A 16,161-nucleotide genomic window follows, 5' to 3' on the forward strand; every position below is an offset into this window, starting at 1 on the left:
ACTAAGATTCGCGACCAATTGTTCTTTGAGTTTTTAGATCAATCAAAGACAAAATTTATCAATAATTGTATTCGTTGCACTACGTTAGCATTTAACAAAAAGTCTTGCTCACCTAAAAGTAAGTAAACTTCTAGAAGTCACTCGCCATAGTCTTTGGTTTCTTGTCGCCAAAAGAAAAAACAAAAGAGTATTACTTTCGCTCTGGCATGCAATTTGGTCTCGAATGTCTGCGTACATGTTACCATCCATCAGTCCCAACTCCCAAGTCCCAACCCTGGCCTCCTAAGAATTCATTGAGTTGCATTCACCAGAGAAGGGCGCTACCTGAGCAAAGTAACTGAGATTTTACATTTATTCTTCCCTTATATTTAGACACTTTTTCTGCTTTTTTTTTACTTTCTCAAGGTGCAAATACTTCCAGCTCCGCTTTTATAAGTATGATACATACACATTAGACGAATCCAGAAAAATCAAAATGATTTCGTTTGAATAGCTTTTTCAAGTTATTTTTCTACTATGTTCTTTTGTAATTTTTCTTAGAAAAAGCGACGTTCGCTTAAAGGTTATTGGTTGAAGTGACAAGAAACTTGATATCCTTATATAAGGTCACCACTAGGGCTGTAATCGAATCGAGTCGAGTTCGAGTATCGCCATACTCGACATATAGATATAGTGCTTGAGCTCGAGCTTGAGCGAGTAGTATTATTGGAACTCGAGCTCGAGCTCGAAACTTGCTCGCAATACTCGAGCTCGAGCCCATGCGAGCCTTATCGAGTTCGAGTTATTAAATTTCATTTTCTTGATAATTTTTGAGTAAAAAGACATTATTGCCCTTTTAAAATTTTTATATGACTTGAAATATTTCGTAAATTCGACAATTCTTTTGGGTATAACGGTAATTTTATAATAATAACATATTAAATAATTAAAATTAAAATGCTCGATAAAGCTCGTTGAGCCTTCGAGCATCGCTTCTGGATGCTCGAACTCGATTCGATAACCTTATCGAGCTGCTCGAACTCAGTTTGACCGAGTTCGAGCCAAGCTTTTGATCGAGCTCCTCGCGAGCAGTTCGGTTCGATTACATCCCTAGTAATCACTTGAGATCTCCTTATTGTATGTGCATGTATGTGTGTGTCTATATATATATATATTTTTAAACACTTTTATTTGCAGTACACGCACATACATTCTCTTTATCCATTTTTCAAGTCAAAACTTCCTCCGTTCAATTTTGCTTTTAACTTCTCTCTCTTCTAATAACTTTTATTTCTTTTAATAAATTTAAATTATTCTTTTTATCCATAGATGGTAACTTTGTTCAACATGAATTTGGTTATTATGTTGATAAATTCATTACAGGGATTATATCAGAAAACCTTCCTCGGAAATGATGGAGGCAGGTGTAAATTTTTCATAGTTATCTCAAAGAATACTCATGCGTTATAGTGAGTAATGTTTAACAAACATTATGATAACTATATTAGAATGCGTATAAAAGTTTTTAACTATTAATATGGCAATTAAATGTTTGAAATACAATATTTTTAATTTTCTGATACAAACATGAATAATGTCAATCAATTAATTATTTGTTGCATCAATTTCATAAATTGGCAGTAAAAACCATTGGATACTGATTGATGCACGGGACAAATACAGCTAGTTGCACGGTAAGATGAGATTTGCAATTAGAGGTGGGTGATTTATCTGGCGCGATAAGATTCAAAATGGATTGATTTCAAAAGTTAAATTATGCAAAGCACCACCACCACACTTTTATTATAGTAGATTCATTTCTTGAGGACAGAGGACAGAGGACAGAGGAGAGGTGCGTGCGTGCGTGCGTGGTTAAATGAATCACAGTAAATGCAGACAGCAGCAGTAGTGAGATTTGTAAACCGCAAATTGATACATAAAAGAAAAAGAAAAGCAACAATCTACTCACAAGATTCTTGTCCCTCCAGCCTCCGGGGCCAGGCTCCAACCCTTTTTCTTTTCTGATGGCCCTCATAAATGTAAAATTTAATTCTTTCCTATGAAATTGATTCACCTTTTCCAGTACTGTTTGTTACCTAGCCTACCATGAATAATAATATTAATACTAATGCATGGGTCGGTCAGTTCAGTTGCTTACTCTGTCTGAACTGTAGGACCTTGGTTTGGTACTACTGTCTGGGTTTAAATTTGAATCATCCCTGTGCTTTAATTTAAGGCATGTCAGAGACGGAGAAAACTTATACTACTACTAAAAATTCAATGCTTTGTTGCAAGCTTCACAGCTGTAATGTTAACATTTATGGCGTCGGCTTCATAATGCCAATAATATTAATTATTATTGAATTATAGTTTCTTGAGCTCTATTATTATTATTTTCTTCTTTCTTTAGACTTGGATATTTGAACAAATCATTCAAGCCCGAATGTTTGGATTTTAGAAGGGAAAGAAGGATGTTCATCATTTTAGAATGTTAGATATTTTCTCTCGAGAATTCCATGTTAAGAGAGTTTCTTTCATTAAGTTTTCTCTCACTGCCAAAAAAAAAAACACATCGTCCCTTGGTTTGCATTCTTGATTCTTCTCCGGGATTTCCTTTTACGATGACCATCCTCCTTTCCCTTTTATTTATGGAGAATTCTGATGGACCTCACTGGGCTTTGGATATGTCCTGGATCGGAGTTGTTTTGCAATCCTGGAGGCTGCCGCCATTTTTTACTAACTACTCCATATCTTACTTCGAGGACCACGAAAACGTCCTTTTTGAAAAAAAAAGAAGTCAAATGGACATGGACAGTGTAAATGGGCCTCAATTCTAGGGCCAACTTTAACATTTTTTAGGTGCGCGATCAGGCCTTTTCTTTCTGTTTTCTTTGCTTTTCTCCACTTTCGCCATCTTCCCGAGATTTCTTCTCCTCAATTTTAAATATTTTTTAACAAACCCGTCGTCCAGGGGAGAAATCTCAGCTCTATTATTTTACTTATTTCATTAATAAAATAATAAGAAGGAGGACAAAGATCCTAGCCTTCCATACAAGAAGAATCCTCAATTTCAATTGTCATAGCATATAGATGAGTTAATGTATCGTACCCATGCATGCATGCATGAGTTGATCGGGGTTGTTAAATTGGGCTGTGACATCTTAGGGGGTTATGTTCCATGTACATTATTCATAAGCAGGTAATGGTTGCCGTTGTTTTATCCTTTACTGCATTTTTTTGTTCAAATCTGAGACTAGGAGAAATGGACACATTTTCACCATATTTCTCTTGTATGCTTGTTCAATACAGGTGAGCAGCAATTAGACAGCTGAGTGGCGGCTAACAGATTTAGTGGTAACAGCGGACTCTGATAATGACAGTTTAATCATGCATGTGGTGGCTCTACTAATTAGATAGGTAACAAACGAAGGATATCCTACATCATGCAAAACTCCTTTCATGCAAGAGAAGAGCAGTTGATAGCTCCTTTCACAAATGAAGAGTTATTCTTGAAGTTACTTTTTTTTTTTTTCATGAAAAGACCATTGCGATTACTGAAGTAGACCTTTATTTACGACCATGTATCTATTCAAGACTAGGTTACGTGGAGGCTAAATGAGAAAAATTTCCCCAACTTCTAACAGATTGCTGAAAGGAAATCGTTGTAGAAGAGGAGAGAAGTGTCTTAGAAAACAGAAGAGCTTGCTCCAGATCACTACTGCTAAGATGAAATGTAGTCAGGTAGGTGGTCAAGTAGCCAAAGAAAAATCTTCTCCAAGATGATAAAATGCAGCCAGGTAGACCTGAAAGAATCCGCCCCTTGTTTATGGGCCTCAGCACATGGTTGAATAAAACATCATGTATCGCATACCTACTCCTACATCAGAACCGGAAAATGATGAGATTAGACAAAACCTTGAACGTTTTAAATCCTAGTCCTGCTTTCTTCTTGTTGTTTTTCTCCTTTTCCAAAAGGGACCACCTGAAGTTTAGTAGTGAATCAGAGGGTATATTATACTTAATTCTGAGTCCTCTGGACGGATGGCTGATGATTTAGCAGCAGAAGGGGATAAACTAGAGAACATGGAGGGAGAGGGAGTTGTCCTTATAAGGAAAAAAGTTAGTTGTCATGATGTATGCTTTCCCGGGCTTTTTGCCAACCGATCAAGAAAACAACAGTCAATCCAATAACAACTGTGAATCTCTCTCTAATATTCTCTCTCTTTTCTTTTCTTTTTCTTTTTTTTTCATTTTTCTTTTCTCTTCATTGTATTGTGGTCTGTACCCACCCGGTCCCCTTTTTGCTCCTCATCAAACATGCACCCCACGTCCCTCGCTCAACAAAGTAAACTCCACGCAAAAACTAGAACTGCCTTCCTCTTCTTCTTCTTCTTCTTCTCTTTTGACATCCAATCAAAACCAGAAAAACCCTTTTCCTGTTTCGTTTTACTTGGGAGGTTCCCTCATAGTCATAGGCAGGAGGGTTTTTCTTTGGTGTCATTAGAATGAAATTTTTTTCTCTTTTTGGCTGCATTATGGAATTGAAATGCAGGAAGCCGGTGAGGTAAAAAGGTCAAAAACAACGTGGTATGGTTAGCGAAGAAGTCCGTGGCATCAAGAAGTCGATTTCCTTTAAATTAGCAAAGATGTTTGAGATCCCAGGAAGGCAAGCTCATAGTTTAATCCTTGATAGCGGACATGGCAGTGAGAGCCCCATTGCGGATGCAGATAAGTTGGTGTTTAGGAGTCAAGGTGGCAAAGCTGCTTCAGATGCTCAACACGTAGGTAGTGTTTATAATCGGTCTACGGATGCTGGCCCTGTTTCCAGATTATGCAGAGAGGGCGGAAAGTTAGGAGCTCCCAATTCAAAGGAATCTAGACAGCCTTCAGGTGTGTAAACAATTTGCTATCTTTCATGCATGAAATCTATGCATGTCTTCAGAGCAAGATGAGTTGAACGTGTTTGCATATTGATATGCATTTGAATGTCTCGATCAAGAATCACGATGTGGTGCTGATCAATGGACAGAAAAGTCTCACGAGTCCTGTGCATTTTTTTTTTCCCTTTGGGTCAGATTTGGAATTGATGAAGGAAAGATTCTCAAAGCTTCTTTTGGGAGAGGACATGTCGGGGGGTGGAAAGGGTGTCTCATCAGCTCTGGCTTTGTCAAATGCCATTACAAATCTTGCTGGTAATGATGCAATTCTACACATATCCGGTATACTGATTTATAATTTGATAATCCAGCGATCAAATAGAATGCAATATGATCTAGCATCACAAATTTCAATTCTTTTCTATATAATCTTGTCCTGCAGTTGAAAAAGTTTTAACATCTGGAAACCATTGACTTTTTTTTTTTTTGGGGGTGGGGGCAAAACATGCAGCTTCTGTTTTTGGGGAACAGAGGAAATTAGAACCCATGGCTTCAGAGCGGAAATTGAGGTGGAAAAAAGAAATCGATTGGCTTCTATCTGTGACGGATAACATTGTTGAATTCGTCCCCTCTCAACAAGTAGCAAAGGATGGAAAGAACATGGAGGTGATTTACTTTCTTGTTCTCCCTGAGGCTTTCTAGTTCAACTTATGATTCCAGCGTTTAACAGGGAAATTATCTCTCTTCACTTCAGGTATGTGAATGGTTTTAATGGATTAGAAGCCGAGAAATCTTTTCATCTTTTCTATGCTTTTAACAGATAATGGTCACTCAACAAAGAAAAGATCTGCTCATGAATATCCCAGCATTGCGCAAGCTTGATGCGATGCTCATTGTAAGATTCTCTCATCTCCTCCCCCTATTGCGCAACAGTTCATATTCATTTGCATGCTGAAAGAATGTAGCAATAAACAGGACTGCTTGGATAATTTCAAAGACGACAATGAATTTTGGTACGTCTCAAGCGACGCCGATGATTCTGAGAAAGGTGTCCAGAGGGATGATAAATGGTGGCTGCCAACAGTCAAGGTTCCTCCTAGTGGCTTATCAGATGCATCGCGCAAATGGCTGCAATATCAAAAGGATTGTGTCAACCAAGTGCTCAAAGCATCCATGGCCATTAATGCTCAGGTCCTATCAGAGATGGAGATCCCAGACAACTACATTGAATCTCTCCCCAAGGTACAAATGAAGAAATCAGAAGTCACGGCCTTCACAAAATCTCTAAGTTTCCTTCAAAAGAAAAAAAAAAGAATCTCTAATTATGATGTAATAATAATATTTGTTCACCACTCTGGTCTTTGGTAGAATGGTAGAGCAAGCCTTGGGGACTCAACCTATAAGAGCATCACTTTCGAGTTTTTCGATCCCGAACAGTTCCTTTCAACCATGGACTTGTCATCAGAGCATAAAGTTCTTGACCTAAAGAACAGAATAGAGGCATCCATCATCATTTGGAAAAGGAAGATGCATCATAAAGACGGGAAGTCTTCCTGGGGTTCAGCAGTGAGCTTGGAGAAGAGGGAGCTCTTTGAAGAAAGAGCAGAAACAATCTTACTGCTACTAAAACAGAGATTCCCTGGACTCCCTCAATCCTCTCTTGACATCTGCAAAATCCAATATAACAGAGTATGAGTTCAGACCAAATTATTATCTTTTTAACACAAACTTTTGTTAAGTGTTCAAAAATTGTTAGTATTCTTTTCTAACCTGATATAACATTACAGGATGTGGGGTATGCAATTCTGGAGAGCTATTCAAGGGTGCTTGAAAGCTTGGCCAACACTGTCATGTCTCGCATTGAAGATGTGCTGTATGCCGATAGTATTGCTCAAGATCCATCACTAGCAATAGCTAAATGGAAGCCATCGCCAGATTCCTCGCCATCACCACAACAAAGTGGTGTCTCAAGTCCCGGAGAAGAGACGGAGAAGTTGAGTTCTGCTGCAGAGACACCCACTTCAATGACGCTGTCCGATTTCATGGGCTGGAACTTGGAGCAGGCAGAGTCAGTCAAGAACCTCCCCAGTGGTAATTTAGAGGGCTACTCTAAGGACGAAATTGACAAGCCTACGAGCAAACCAGCTAACATTAACACAAGCAAAAAGTTCTCCTACATTGATAAAGTTGAGTTGAGCTGCTTGAGAAGTCCAACTGCTCGCCATTAACAGCAGCGCTAGAATTGCCATCCTTAAAAGAAGGAGGGGAAACAATAGAAAGATAGCTCGCAGGGCAGGGGATCAGTTGGACAAGATGCCGCAATAATAATCTAGAATATGAAGCTAATCTATGACGTGTAAATACTCAAGACCCTTCAAGGAGTTGATCGAGTTAGCATACCTTTGATTGCTCTTCCTTCCTCCCATGGACAGGGAAGTACAAGTTATCCATTATATTAAGTTTGGTCCAGTTGAATATTTTGCTTTTTGCCTTTTTGCCCCCAAAAATTTTAACAAGGACAGCAACCACGATTTGTTTATTGTGCAATGTCTTCAAAGAGCATAAGCTTTGTTAGCACTACCAATACGTTTTCCTCTTCCTCCGAAGATCCATGCTAATAAAACATTTCATCACCTACAGCTTAAATATTTCAAAGATGCTAATACGGTATAACATGGTTCGCGGCTAGGCAGGCACTTCAAAAATTTAAACCATAAACTTAAGCTCAATGTCAAATTTGATGGCTGTACCCTAAAAGGGGCAGTGCTGATCTTCAAATGAGCTTCGAGTTGCAATAATCTCAAAAAAGAAAGCTACTTAAACTTCCGAGTCATCAGTGGAATTTCCATTTCCACATTTTAATTTAGGTTTCTAGAGATCCTATTCTGAGCATCTCAGCCTACAGGTATCTTCAAAACGAGCAGTAAAAAGAGACTGTGCTTTACCAACCACCACCAGCCTCCTTACCAAGCCATAAACTATAACTAATTATGAGTTAAGCATCAAAGGCCACAGAGAACATCCAAATTAGGCTACTATTAGTAAGAGGAATTCAATTAGCAAAGACTCGTAGACATAAAATTAACAGACAAGAATGCGAGTCAAAATCAATCTTTCTTTGAGAAACCTTGCAGACTGCAAGGAGAAACTAGAAGAGATCCAGAATATGAAAGCTAAGCCTTCATTTGGAAGCCTCATTTTAATTAAGTCTTACAAAATCTTAAGGAATCTATGCCTCAAAGTCAAATTACTCCACTAAAGATTCCTCATATCCAATGCATCTAGACAACGGCGGAAACAGCAGCATGTATGGCATCAGCTAGAAGAGAGACTGTCTGGGAACTAAGACCTGCCATGCTTATTCTCCTGCAGCATAGCAGATGACAAACAAAATTAAACTAGGCAACCTTTTATTCTCGAATAAGAACCATATTGTGTAAACAAGCAAAGCACATCCTGTAGATCTTTGAGCAATTGCGAACCTTTTCTAATGCACCCTAACTGCAGGTAAAACAATATCTGAGAAAAAATCTTCTTACCCGTCAGAGGTCATGTAAATGTGATATTCTTTAGTCATGAAAGCAACTTGCTGGGCATTCAACCCCGTGAAAGTGAACATCCCTATTTGCTTGATGATATGACTCCAGTCACCAGGTGTGCCTACAAAAATATATGCATTCTGTATGAGAACCTACAAAAATAATCAGAATCTATACGAGAAGTATATGCATATTCTGAATGACAACCTACAAAAATAATCAGACTCCATATGAGAAGTATATGCATAATGGAAACAACAGCCCAAAACTTGTAAAAGTATATATCGCAAGGCCTGAGATAGATGTGACAATTTCCATGGCTCTGTTTGTCCAGAGTGAAAGGCATCTAGCAAATTATCAAGTTCCCTTGAATTATTTATACCTTGGGACTTATAGAAGCAGGAAACTATAAGTAAATAGAGGCAAGATGACATATAAAACCCCAGCAAGGATCTTCTAGTAAGAAAATATCACAAATAATGCAAGTAGAAAGAAAGCATAAATGATAAATCATTTGTTTAAGTACCTCTAGCTTGCAAAGCATCAAAAAGCTTCTGGCGCATGCTGATAATCCGGTCAGCCATAGCTTTCAGCTCCACTGTCCATTCATGGTACATATGGCTGTAGGCAAGAAACAAGTAAGCTTGCAATTACAGAAGCAAAAATATACGGACTTAATGACAATGACACTCCTTTCTAAATCAGTTGAGAAAAAACATACCTGTCCTTTAATATGGCAGCAACAATAGATGCACCATGAATGGGTGGATTTGAATACATGGATCTGATGACCAATTTCAGCTGGCTTTCGACTCTGACTGCTACATCTGCAGATTTGCAGACCTGTGAATGGATTCCTGGTGAGAACAGAGTTGCAGTATGCTCATTGATATGGTAAATATCTCAACTTTCATGAGAGACAGCATAGTTTGACGGAAAATGTAAACCTGTCTATGTTGGAATTAGTTTGTTCTTTCAGTCTATTCATTGCAAATTCCAGTTCACCTCACTTCATGTCATGATATCAATAACAGCTCCTTCAAATGTTGTCTTAGATGTTTCAACGAAACCATTTTATATAAAGACTAGAAAACCATCACTAATGATTTTAGAAATTTTAGGTGAGGAAATCATCATTTCAGATACCAATTAGGAAATGATCCGGTTCCGTATCAGAAATACTTACGATGCTAAGTGCACCAACACGCTCTCCATACATTCCCATGTTTTTAGCATAACTTTGAGCTACAAGACATTCACCACCATCAGAAACAAACATGCGAACTGATTGAGCATCTTCATCAAGACTGCCACTGGCAAAACCCTGCAATGTCACTAGCATGTCCATTAATTAGATGGTATTTTATTTAATTGTGCCAGAATAAATTGCATATTAGCTGCTACCTGGTAAGCACTGTCAAAGAAAGGTAGCAATCCTTTTGATCTCATCAACTGCCTGATTTGTTCCCATTGCTCTGGAGTTGGATCTACACCAGTTGGGTTATGAGCACATGCATGAAGAAGAACTATTGCTCCTGATGGGGCAGCATTTAGGTCATCCAGCAGTCCTGTAAAAGAAAAAGTGCCGATAGACAAAAAAATCCTCATTTCTCTAGATATATAAATCACCTAATACAGATCAACCACAAATAAGTTCCAATTCAGTGAACCAAGTTCTGAATAGGTTTGACTACAATCTCTGAGCTGATTATACGTGAAAAAACAGACCCACCGATAGTTATAGCTGAAAATTCATCCATATGCATGTACTAAAAATCTTAAGAGAGATGGATTACAAGTATACCTTGGAAGTCCAGACCTCGTGTTTCGGGGCTATAATAGCGGTAAGTCTTCACTGACAAGCCTGCTATGGTGAACACTTTCGGATGATTTCCCCATGTTGGCTGTGGAATATATATGGTGTGCTGGCAAAAAGTGTGGACACATAAGTACGATCTCCAGATAAAGGAAATTTTGAAAACCCAAGATACTCACCTCATGATAATGCCTTGCCAAAAACTCAGCTCCAACCCTCAATGAACCAGTACCAGACAAGCACTGCACGGTAGTTACCCTGTTCTCTTGAATGGCAGGACTGTTTCCAAAATCATAAGGTTCCCAAAAAAGGGGAAAAGGACGACAAAACAAAAACTGAATTAAACAAAATAGAGTAACATGCAACTAATAGAGAGGAAAGCCTTAGTATCTATTTGATCTAAAGTCTTCTCAGATTAAACATCTATCTACCGTACAGAAAATTTTTAATAACAAAACATAATGAACGACAAGCTTGTACATCATTTTTGACATGTAATAAAGATTGCAAATCAGAGAGATCAATAGTCAAGAACTTTATAACTTCTCTATGGATTTAAGAATCAAAGCAATTTCAGCATGTGACACACCCTGACAGAACCTCAATACAAAGCATTCTAATGGGATACTTAGATGATCCCATAGGACATTTATAAAAGTATCTAATGTAGTAGACATGTGATAAAATGATAGGACAGTATTAGCAGTACAATAAATGACCATGAACAATGGAGCCCTGGAAATTATGCAGAAAGAATTTGACACGGATGTTCTACCATGATGAGAAAAAAAATAAAAGGAAAGAATACTCTGATATCTCAAATTAGGCACCCAGTTGATAAAGCAAATCCTCTTGGATTCTATTAGTTTTGCTATTCATAAATAACTTACTTAACAAGTTCAACGATTTTACCTGTCAACACCGAAAATGAGTTTGGCACTTAATTTGTTAAATTCAGCAAGCCCAACGATGGGAAGATACTCCTTTACACGAGACCTGCATGTGAACAAAATTCATGACCTGTATTTGTGTGTTTACATATTATAAACTGCACAATTTTAAGAGCATGAGTAAAGAAACTTACGTATCATTTACAAGCATTTGCTCTGCACGTCTCACCACATTCAGAACAAGGGGTTTCCCTTCCTGTTTTCATTGGCATAAGAATAGGTACTAAACCGACAGCAACTCTTCAAGCATTAAATTCATACACATAACAAATACATGCACCGATAGGTTATACATGCATAAAAAAAGAAGACCCCAAAATACTTGATAACGCATCAAGATCGTCTATCTGTTTTGGAATGAAGGGTAGCTTAAAGATAACGAGGCAAATGAAAGGGAGAGGGGTGCGGGAATTTTACCTCAGTTCGATAGGCTCCAACTCCTAAATTTAACTTCTTTGGGCTCGGATCTTTGTTGTAAGCAACAGTGACCTGTTCCAGTCCGAAGCACAAAAAATACGAAGACCAAAACAACAGTCAGAAACCAAAATGAATGCAGTCCAAAATGCTAACCAATACAAACCACTTCACTAAATTTTACCAAAGTACTAGTGCTAGTATATGAGGTGAAACAGGTATCATAGTCTCATTCGTTCAGGTATAAAAGTTGATCAATAACGAATCAATCTCATAGGGATTTCCCTACTATACCAGAAAAGTTAACGAGCGCGAAAATTGAAGATCACAAGCAAAAATCAAATTTAGCCCAGTGGTACTAGAACCAGAGCTCATTTCTAACCAACCCGTTTTCATATTCTATCTCTCGCGCGGACCTCCCGTCTATAAATTTAAAAATTAACAATAATAGAAATAATCGTAAATGCCAATGATGATAACAATAATCAGATCAGATATCAAATGCAGTTAAATACACGTAACAACATCATAGACAACAGAAACACACAGAAACGTGATATGTATTATCGAAAGAGTACCCCTAAAATGGGATCTTCAGGAGCACGAACAACGTTAGCAAAAACGGAATCACCATGATCAGAGGCCATTTGTTATCAGCGAATAGTGACTCTTAGTTCACTGGGATATTTCTGACTTTCTTCTGGTCACAGAAGGTTACCGATGGGATCACCAACAAAACAGTTGTACACTGATTATTAAACGGGTTGAAAATTTTTTTGAATGGTCTCAGAAGAAACAATGGGCCGTAAAAAGGTGGGAAGGACGACGATGAAACTGTGGGTTGTTTGTTCCCTTCAAGTTTAACCAAAATTTAAAAAACGGTGGATGGTAATGGCGCTGTTGGATTCGTTGTAAGGTTGATTTCCTGGAGTGGGCTTCAAGAAAGCTTGTTTACGTTTTCTTTACTTCCTCGTGGGAGTAGCATTTATTTCCAGAACGCAGTCGTATCGTCTCCACAAAAAATATTTTTGAGGAAAAAAAGGAAAAACTATTTCACTAGACTTTGATTTATTATGTAGATCTAGTGACTCATAATTTGTCACATCATTTCGTTGATTCAAGTAGTAGAAACGTGGCAAAATTTGAATCATTAGATCTTTCAAATCGTCCCTCCAAGGTAACTGACCTGGTAGTGTAGTCCCTAGTTAGGGCATCCACCAGAATTCGACTCTTGTAACAAAAATGGGGAATAACCCAACAACCCAAATAAGGGTTGGGGGCCTGAAGTGGGACCAGGTCCTTTTTTTGGACAAAAAAAAAAGATCTATCAAATCATGTCAACCCAATTTTTTACCTTAATTGTTTATGGATACTTTTTTTTGTACATTTCAATGTACAATTTTAATTTTTTTTCAACATTAGTAGCATTGTCGCATAATATGAATTTCAAATTTAAAATTAAAATCATGGCCATATGACATTCATTCAAAGCTACTAGTATTAAAAAAAAAAATCACTGTCAGTACATAAAAAATTAATCTATTATTCATAATTTATACTATTGCAATTGTGCACGACAAATTCAAGGCCATGTATACAAAAATGCATCATCATTAGCAAGGAAACCTGGTTTACTTGGGCAAAATTTCATAAGTGACCCCATTCAGCCTTGGATGGTTAAAATTGTTAGGCCGTCCTCGAGTTATGTACACGATTCCAATTAGTCCCTAGTGGGAACAATTAAGATTTACCATATCGGGCAATTCAAATAATTTGATCACGAATAAGTCTCATTTCCTTGGATTTTGTTCAAATTTTATTTGAAAAAATAACTTTTTATGGTGTAATGTATGTAAAATTATATTTAAAAAAAAGGTGACTGAAAAGCTTATTTAGGATGCAACAGGAAGAAAAAAAAATTTTTCCAAAATCTTTGACTGCCCAAACAATTAACCAAACTAACTTGATATTCAGTAAAATCAACCAAAATAGTGGAACTCAATCAGTCAATCTAGGCAGGTGCGTAGTGCATCCATTTGATCCGGTGATGATTCAATCTCCTCCGAGATATCTCTAGAACTCTTTAGGTCCACCCCCTTCTCCTAATATAGAATAGATTAAGATATACTACAGTTGTCGTTTCTAGAAAAAAAAAAAAAATCAGTCAATCTGTCCCTCCTAAAGACCAAATCGAAACAGCAATGGCCTAATCTCTCTCCTCTTTTGTCCCCACATTTGCCTGGAAGGCAACACTGATCTTGATTGTAGAGTTTAAGCGCACCCTGGCTGCCCCGTTAAAAAGTGGCAATTCCCAAAAACCCTTTTAGCGACGGGTTAAGACTCGTCATCATCATTCATGCAATTTCATATTAGAAATTGTAGACGTACGTGTCACAGTCTTACATCGTTGTTTCCACCAAACCGTCTAGTCCTAATGACAAGGCAGACAAAGCAGTATAATCTTTCGAGCGAGAACCACCTGTCCATGACTTAAAGAAATCACTAATTACTACTACAATATTACAAACGGGGAGCTCTATGTTGCAGGTAGCAGAGAAAACCATTGGCAAGAATTATGCTAGTGTTCTTTTACCCCGCCGAATGAACACTGATCGAAGATCTTTATTTTGAGCTAATTTCCAGCTTAGCATGCTACGTTTTAGCTTCGGAGACTCCTGCATCAAGCCCACAAACAGCACTCATCGTTAAAAGAAGATTTGTTTTTGAGCAGACAATTGTACAGTTAAATCTCAACCACCAAGTATGGAACGAGATGATGCACCTGAAAATGAAAATTAGGATGCTGATATTTTACTGGTAACCCGTCGCGTACTGGCAATACTGCAAAACCACATACCCGTTTCTACGTGAAGATTCAAGGATAAGATTGCGCTTTTTTCCATTAGCATTTCAGGTTTAGTCAACTTAGCATCTTAAAATTTGCTCAGGACACATAAATTTGATTACCTGGAATTGAAAAGCTCTTTCTTTTCTCCGAGCTCTCATCAGATGTCGGGTTCTCAACTAGAGAGGGCTTGCAGTTGTGCGTGTACAAGAAAAGTGGCACCTCCCCCGTCTGAAATTCTGCAGTCCTAGCAGCTATCTGCCTGGATGGGGCAGAAGAGGTCGATATCATTGTAAGAAATTACGCAGTGAGGTTACAGATAAACAAAAGATGTGAGAATGTTACCTCGAGACAGTAGTATTAGTCCTCTGAAGACCTGGACTTGCTAGTTAAAATTAAAAGAACAGAACAGGACTGTCAGGAAAGAAATCATTATCCCATGGGAAGAGAAATGGACGAATTTGAAGCAAGAAACAAACGGAAGAAATTTAATGTCTGAAATGGTTACGCGGTAATATATAGCGACAGTGATATCTGGGAAAGTCGGCATTCCAACAGTGTGATCTGAGAGCAAGCAGGTGAGAGTACTTTTCCCATGTCCCGATTCTCTGTTCATCAAAAGACATGACATGCTTCTGGTAAAGACGTTTGCCTGAGGTTTCTCTCACCAATGCCACAGGAGTGGGGAAGGAAACGGAATATTGAGGGGTAAAAGAACAGAAAAGGAAAGGTGGAAAACTGCTAATATTAGTGCAAATTATCAGTACTAACCTCTTTCAAGCTGTCAATTCGAAGCTCGGTCTCAGAAACAGAGTTGGTATTTAAAAGCCGACATTCAAGATTAGCTGAGACGCTTCCGAGATGATCAACCACTGTAACTACAGCCCTACTTATGTACTCCTTTGTGTTCTCCACCACACTGCAGAAGATTATGTAGTAGAACAGTCGTTAACAGACGCATCCTTTTCTTCCCTTTTATTCAATTTCTGATTTGTGCTAAAAGTTTAGATTGAAATGTTTAAGCTTTGCATGAGCTATGAACCTTGGTTATTTACAAGAAACATTATTGTTTATCTTTGTCAATTTTTTTTAAAAATATTTTAAAAACTGCCCACATAATGGTGTTTCAGGAGCTCTCAGAATTGCCGGAGTATGCCGTTTATGACTGCAAGTTAGAGGACTCACGTTCTCTTCTCCTTAGCATTCGAGAAACTCGTCTCGCAATAATTTGCAGCACGGCGAAGATGAGAGCACAAGTCCTTGAGTTCCTGCAAACAAGGCAAGATAGAAGTATTCAGATGAACCATGAAAAACAAGTAGAACGTTACACGCACGCGGAATTTGAAAGATTTCCATACGCACAAGCAGAGACTTTTCGAACTGCGTCCCTTCATCAGTTTCAGCTTCTTGGTTTTCGGCAGCTAATGATTTCGAGTCCTGCTGATTCATTCTCTTTGCAACAAACAAATTGAGGTGCACAAGTAAGAGGAGTGAAAGAAGAAGATGATATTTGGAACTTCTTTGTTTCTACTCGGTTTTGCAGATTGGAGACTGGTAGGTTTCTGTGATCTTGTGATACATTCTATCGAGCACTAAACAGATGAAAACCAAAATCTAATTAAGAGAGATTCTTGTGCATTCATGGGCCGTGTCACTTTCAATAAGGACAAATAATAGGGAAGCCCCGTGATCCTTTGTTCGTTCCTTTTCTTTCTGTCTAAGTTCTAAAAGAGCGCATCCA

General features: G+C 38.1%; 3 protein-coding genes across 4 annotated transcripts; 1 reads left to right on the forward strand and 2 right to left on the reverse strand.

The window, feature by feature from the left end:
• Window positions 1–4,399: 4,399 nt before the first annotated feature.
• On the forward strand, window positions 4,400–7,335 carry LOC113775687 (rho guanine nucleotide exchange factor 8). Its single transcript, XM_027320666.1, has 7 exons — window positions 4,400–4,869; window positions 5,055–5,171; window positions 5,368–5,522; window positions 5,677–5,751; window positions 5,832–6,098; window positions 6,225–6,545; window positions 6,644–7,335. Exons 1-7 carry the CDS (start codon window positions 4,569–4,571, stop codon window positions 7,082–7,084), a joined length of 1,677 nt encoding a protein of 558 aa, XP_027176467.1. The 5' UTR covers window positions 4,400–4,568; the 3' UTR covers window positions 7,085–7,335.
• Window positions 7,336–7,956: 621 nt separating this feature from the next.
• On the reverse strand, window positions 7,957–12,411 carry LOC113775631 (aspartate aminotransferase, cytoplasmic). The gene is made up of 12 exons (XM_027320583.1): window positions 12,154–12,411; window positions 11,579–11,650; window positions 11,296–11,357; window positions 11,124–11,207; window positions 10,391–10,490; window positions 10,200–10,320; window positions 9,800–9,963; window positions 9,582–9,719; window positions 9,117–9,238; window positions 8,922–9,016; window positions 8,396–8,516; window positions 7,957–8,222 (listed from the first exon to the last, which is right to left on the reverse strand). The coding sequence occupies exons 1-12, from the start codon at window positions 12,220–12,222 to the stop codon at window positions 8,138–8,140; spliced, it is 1,233 nt and encodes a 410-aa protein (XP_027176384.1). The 5' UTR covers window positions 12,223–12,411; the 3' UTR covers window positions 7,957–8,137.
• A 1,472-nt stretch (window positions 12,412–13,883) lies between these two features.
• LOC113774830 (protein ABIL1-like) lies at window positions 13,884–16,132 on the reverse strand. Of its 2 annotated transcripts, XM_027319464.1 has the most exons (10): window positions 15,783–16,130; window positions 15,606–15,688; window positions 15,192–15,339; window positions 14,929–15,028; window positions 14,766–14,805; window positions 14,543–14,682; window positions 14,358–14,416; window positions 14,169–14,250; window positions 14,012–14,054; window positions 13,884–13,938 (listed from the first exon to the last, which is right to left on the reverse strand). In XM_027319464.1, exons 1-10 carry the CDS (start codon window positions 15,867–15,869, stop codon window positions 13,926–13,928), a joined length of 795 nt encoding a protein of 264 aa, XP_027175265.1. In that variant the 5' UTR covers window positions 15,870–16,130; the 3' UTR covers window positions 13,884–13,925. The 2 variants fall into 2 exon arrangements, with proteins under 2 accessions (XP_027175265.1, XP_027175264.1); XM_027319463.1 differs by lacking the exon at window positions 13,884–13,938 and having other exon boundaries at window positions 13,946–14,054; window positions 15,783–16,132.
• Between the last annotated feature and the right edge of the window lie 29 nt (window positions 16,133–16,161).

Source organism: Coffea eugenioides, chromosome 6 (assembly GCF_003713205.1).
Source record: "Coffea eugenioides isolate CCC68of chromosome 6, Ceug_1.0, whole genome shotgun sequence".
NCBI lineage: Eukaryota > Viridiplantae > Streptophyta > Magnoliopsida > Gentianales > Rubiaceae > Coffea > Coffea eugenioides.

Bases quoted from the DNA above. Each gene is read 5' to 3' on its own strand.
- LOC113775687 (XM_027320666.1), top strand. From the start codon at position 4,569: ATGGTTAGCGAAGAAGTCCGTGGCATCAAGAAGTCGATTTCCTTTAAA. The intron at 5,523-5,676 runs GTGATTTACTTT...TGCTTTTAACAG, and splicing joins AGGATGGAAAGAACATGGAG to ATAATGGTCACTCAACAAAG. The intron at 5,752-5,831 runs GTAAGATTCTCT...AGCAATAAACAG, and splicing joins AGCTTGATGCGATGCTCATT to GACTGCTTGGATAATTTCAA.
- LOC113775631 (XM_027320583.1), bottom strand. From the start codon at position 12,222: ATGGCCTCTGATCATGGTGATTCCGTTTTTGCTAACGTTGTTCGTGCT. The intron at 9,017-9,116 runs GTATGTTTTTTC...TCTTGCCTACAG, and splicing joins GCTGCCATATTAAAGGACAG to CCATATGTACCATGAATGGA. The intron at 8,223-8,395 runs GTAAGAAGATTT...GCTATGCTGCAG, and splicing joins ATTTACATGACCTCTGACGG to GAGAATAAGCATGGCAGGTC.
- LOC113774830 (XM_027319463.1), bottom strand. From the start codon at position 15,869: ATGAATCAGCAGGACTCGAAATCATTAGCTGCCGAAAACCAAGAAGCT. The intron at 15,689-15,782 runs GTGCGTATGGAA...CCTTGTTTGCAG, and splicing joins AGTTCGAAAAGTCTCTGCTT to GAACTCAAGGACTTGTGCTC. The intron at 14,683-14,765 runs GTAACATTCTCA...TGCCCCATCCAG, and splicing joins ACTAATACTACTGTCTCGAG to GCAGATAGCTGCTAGGACTG.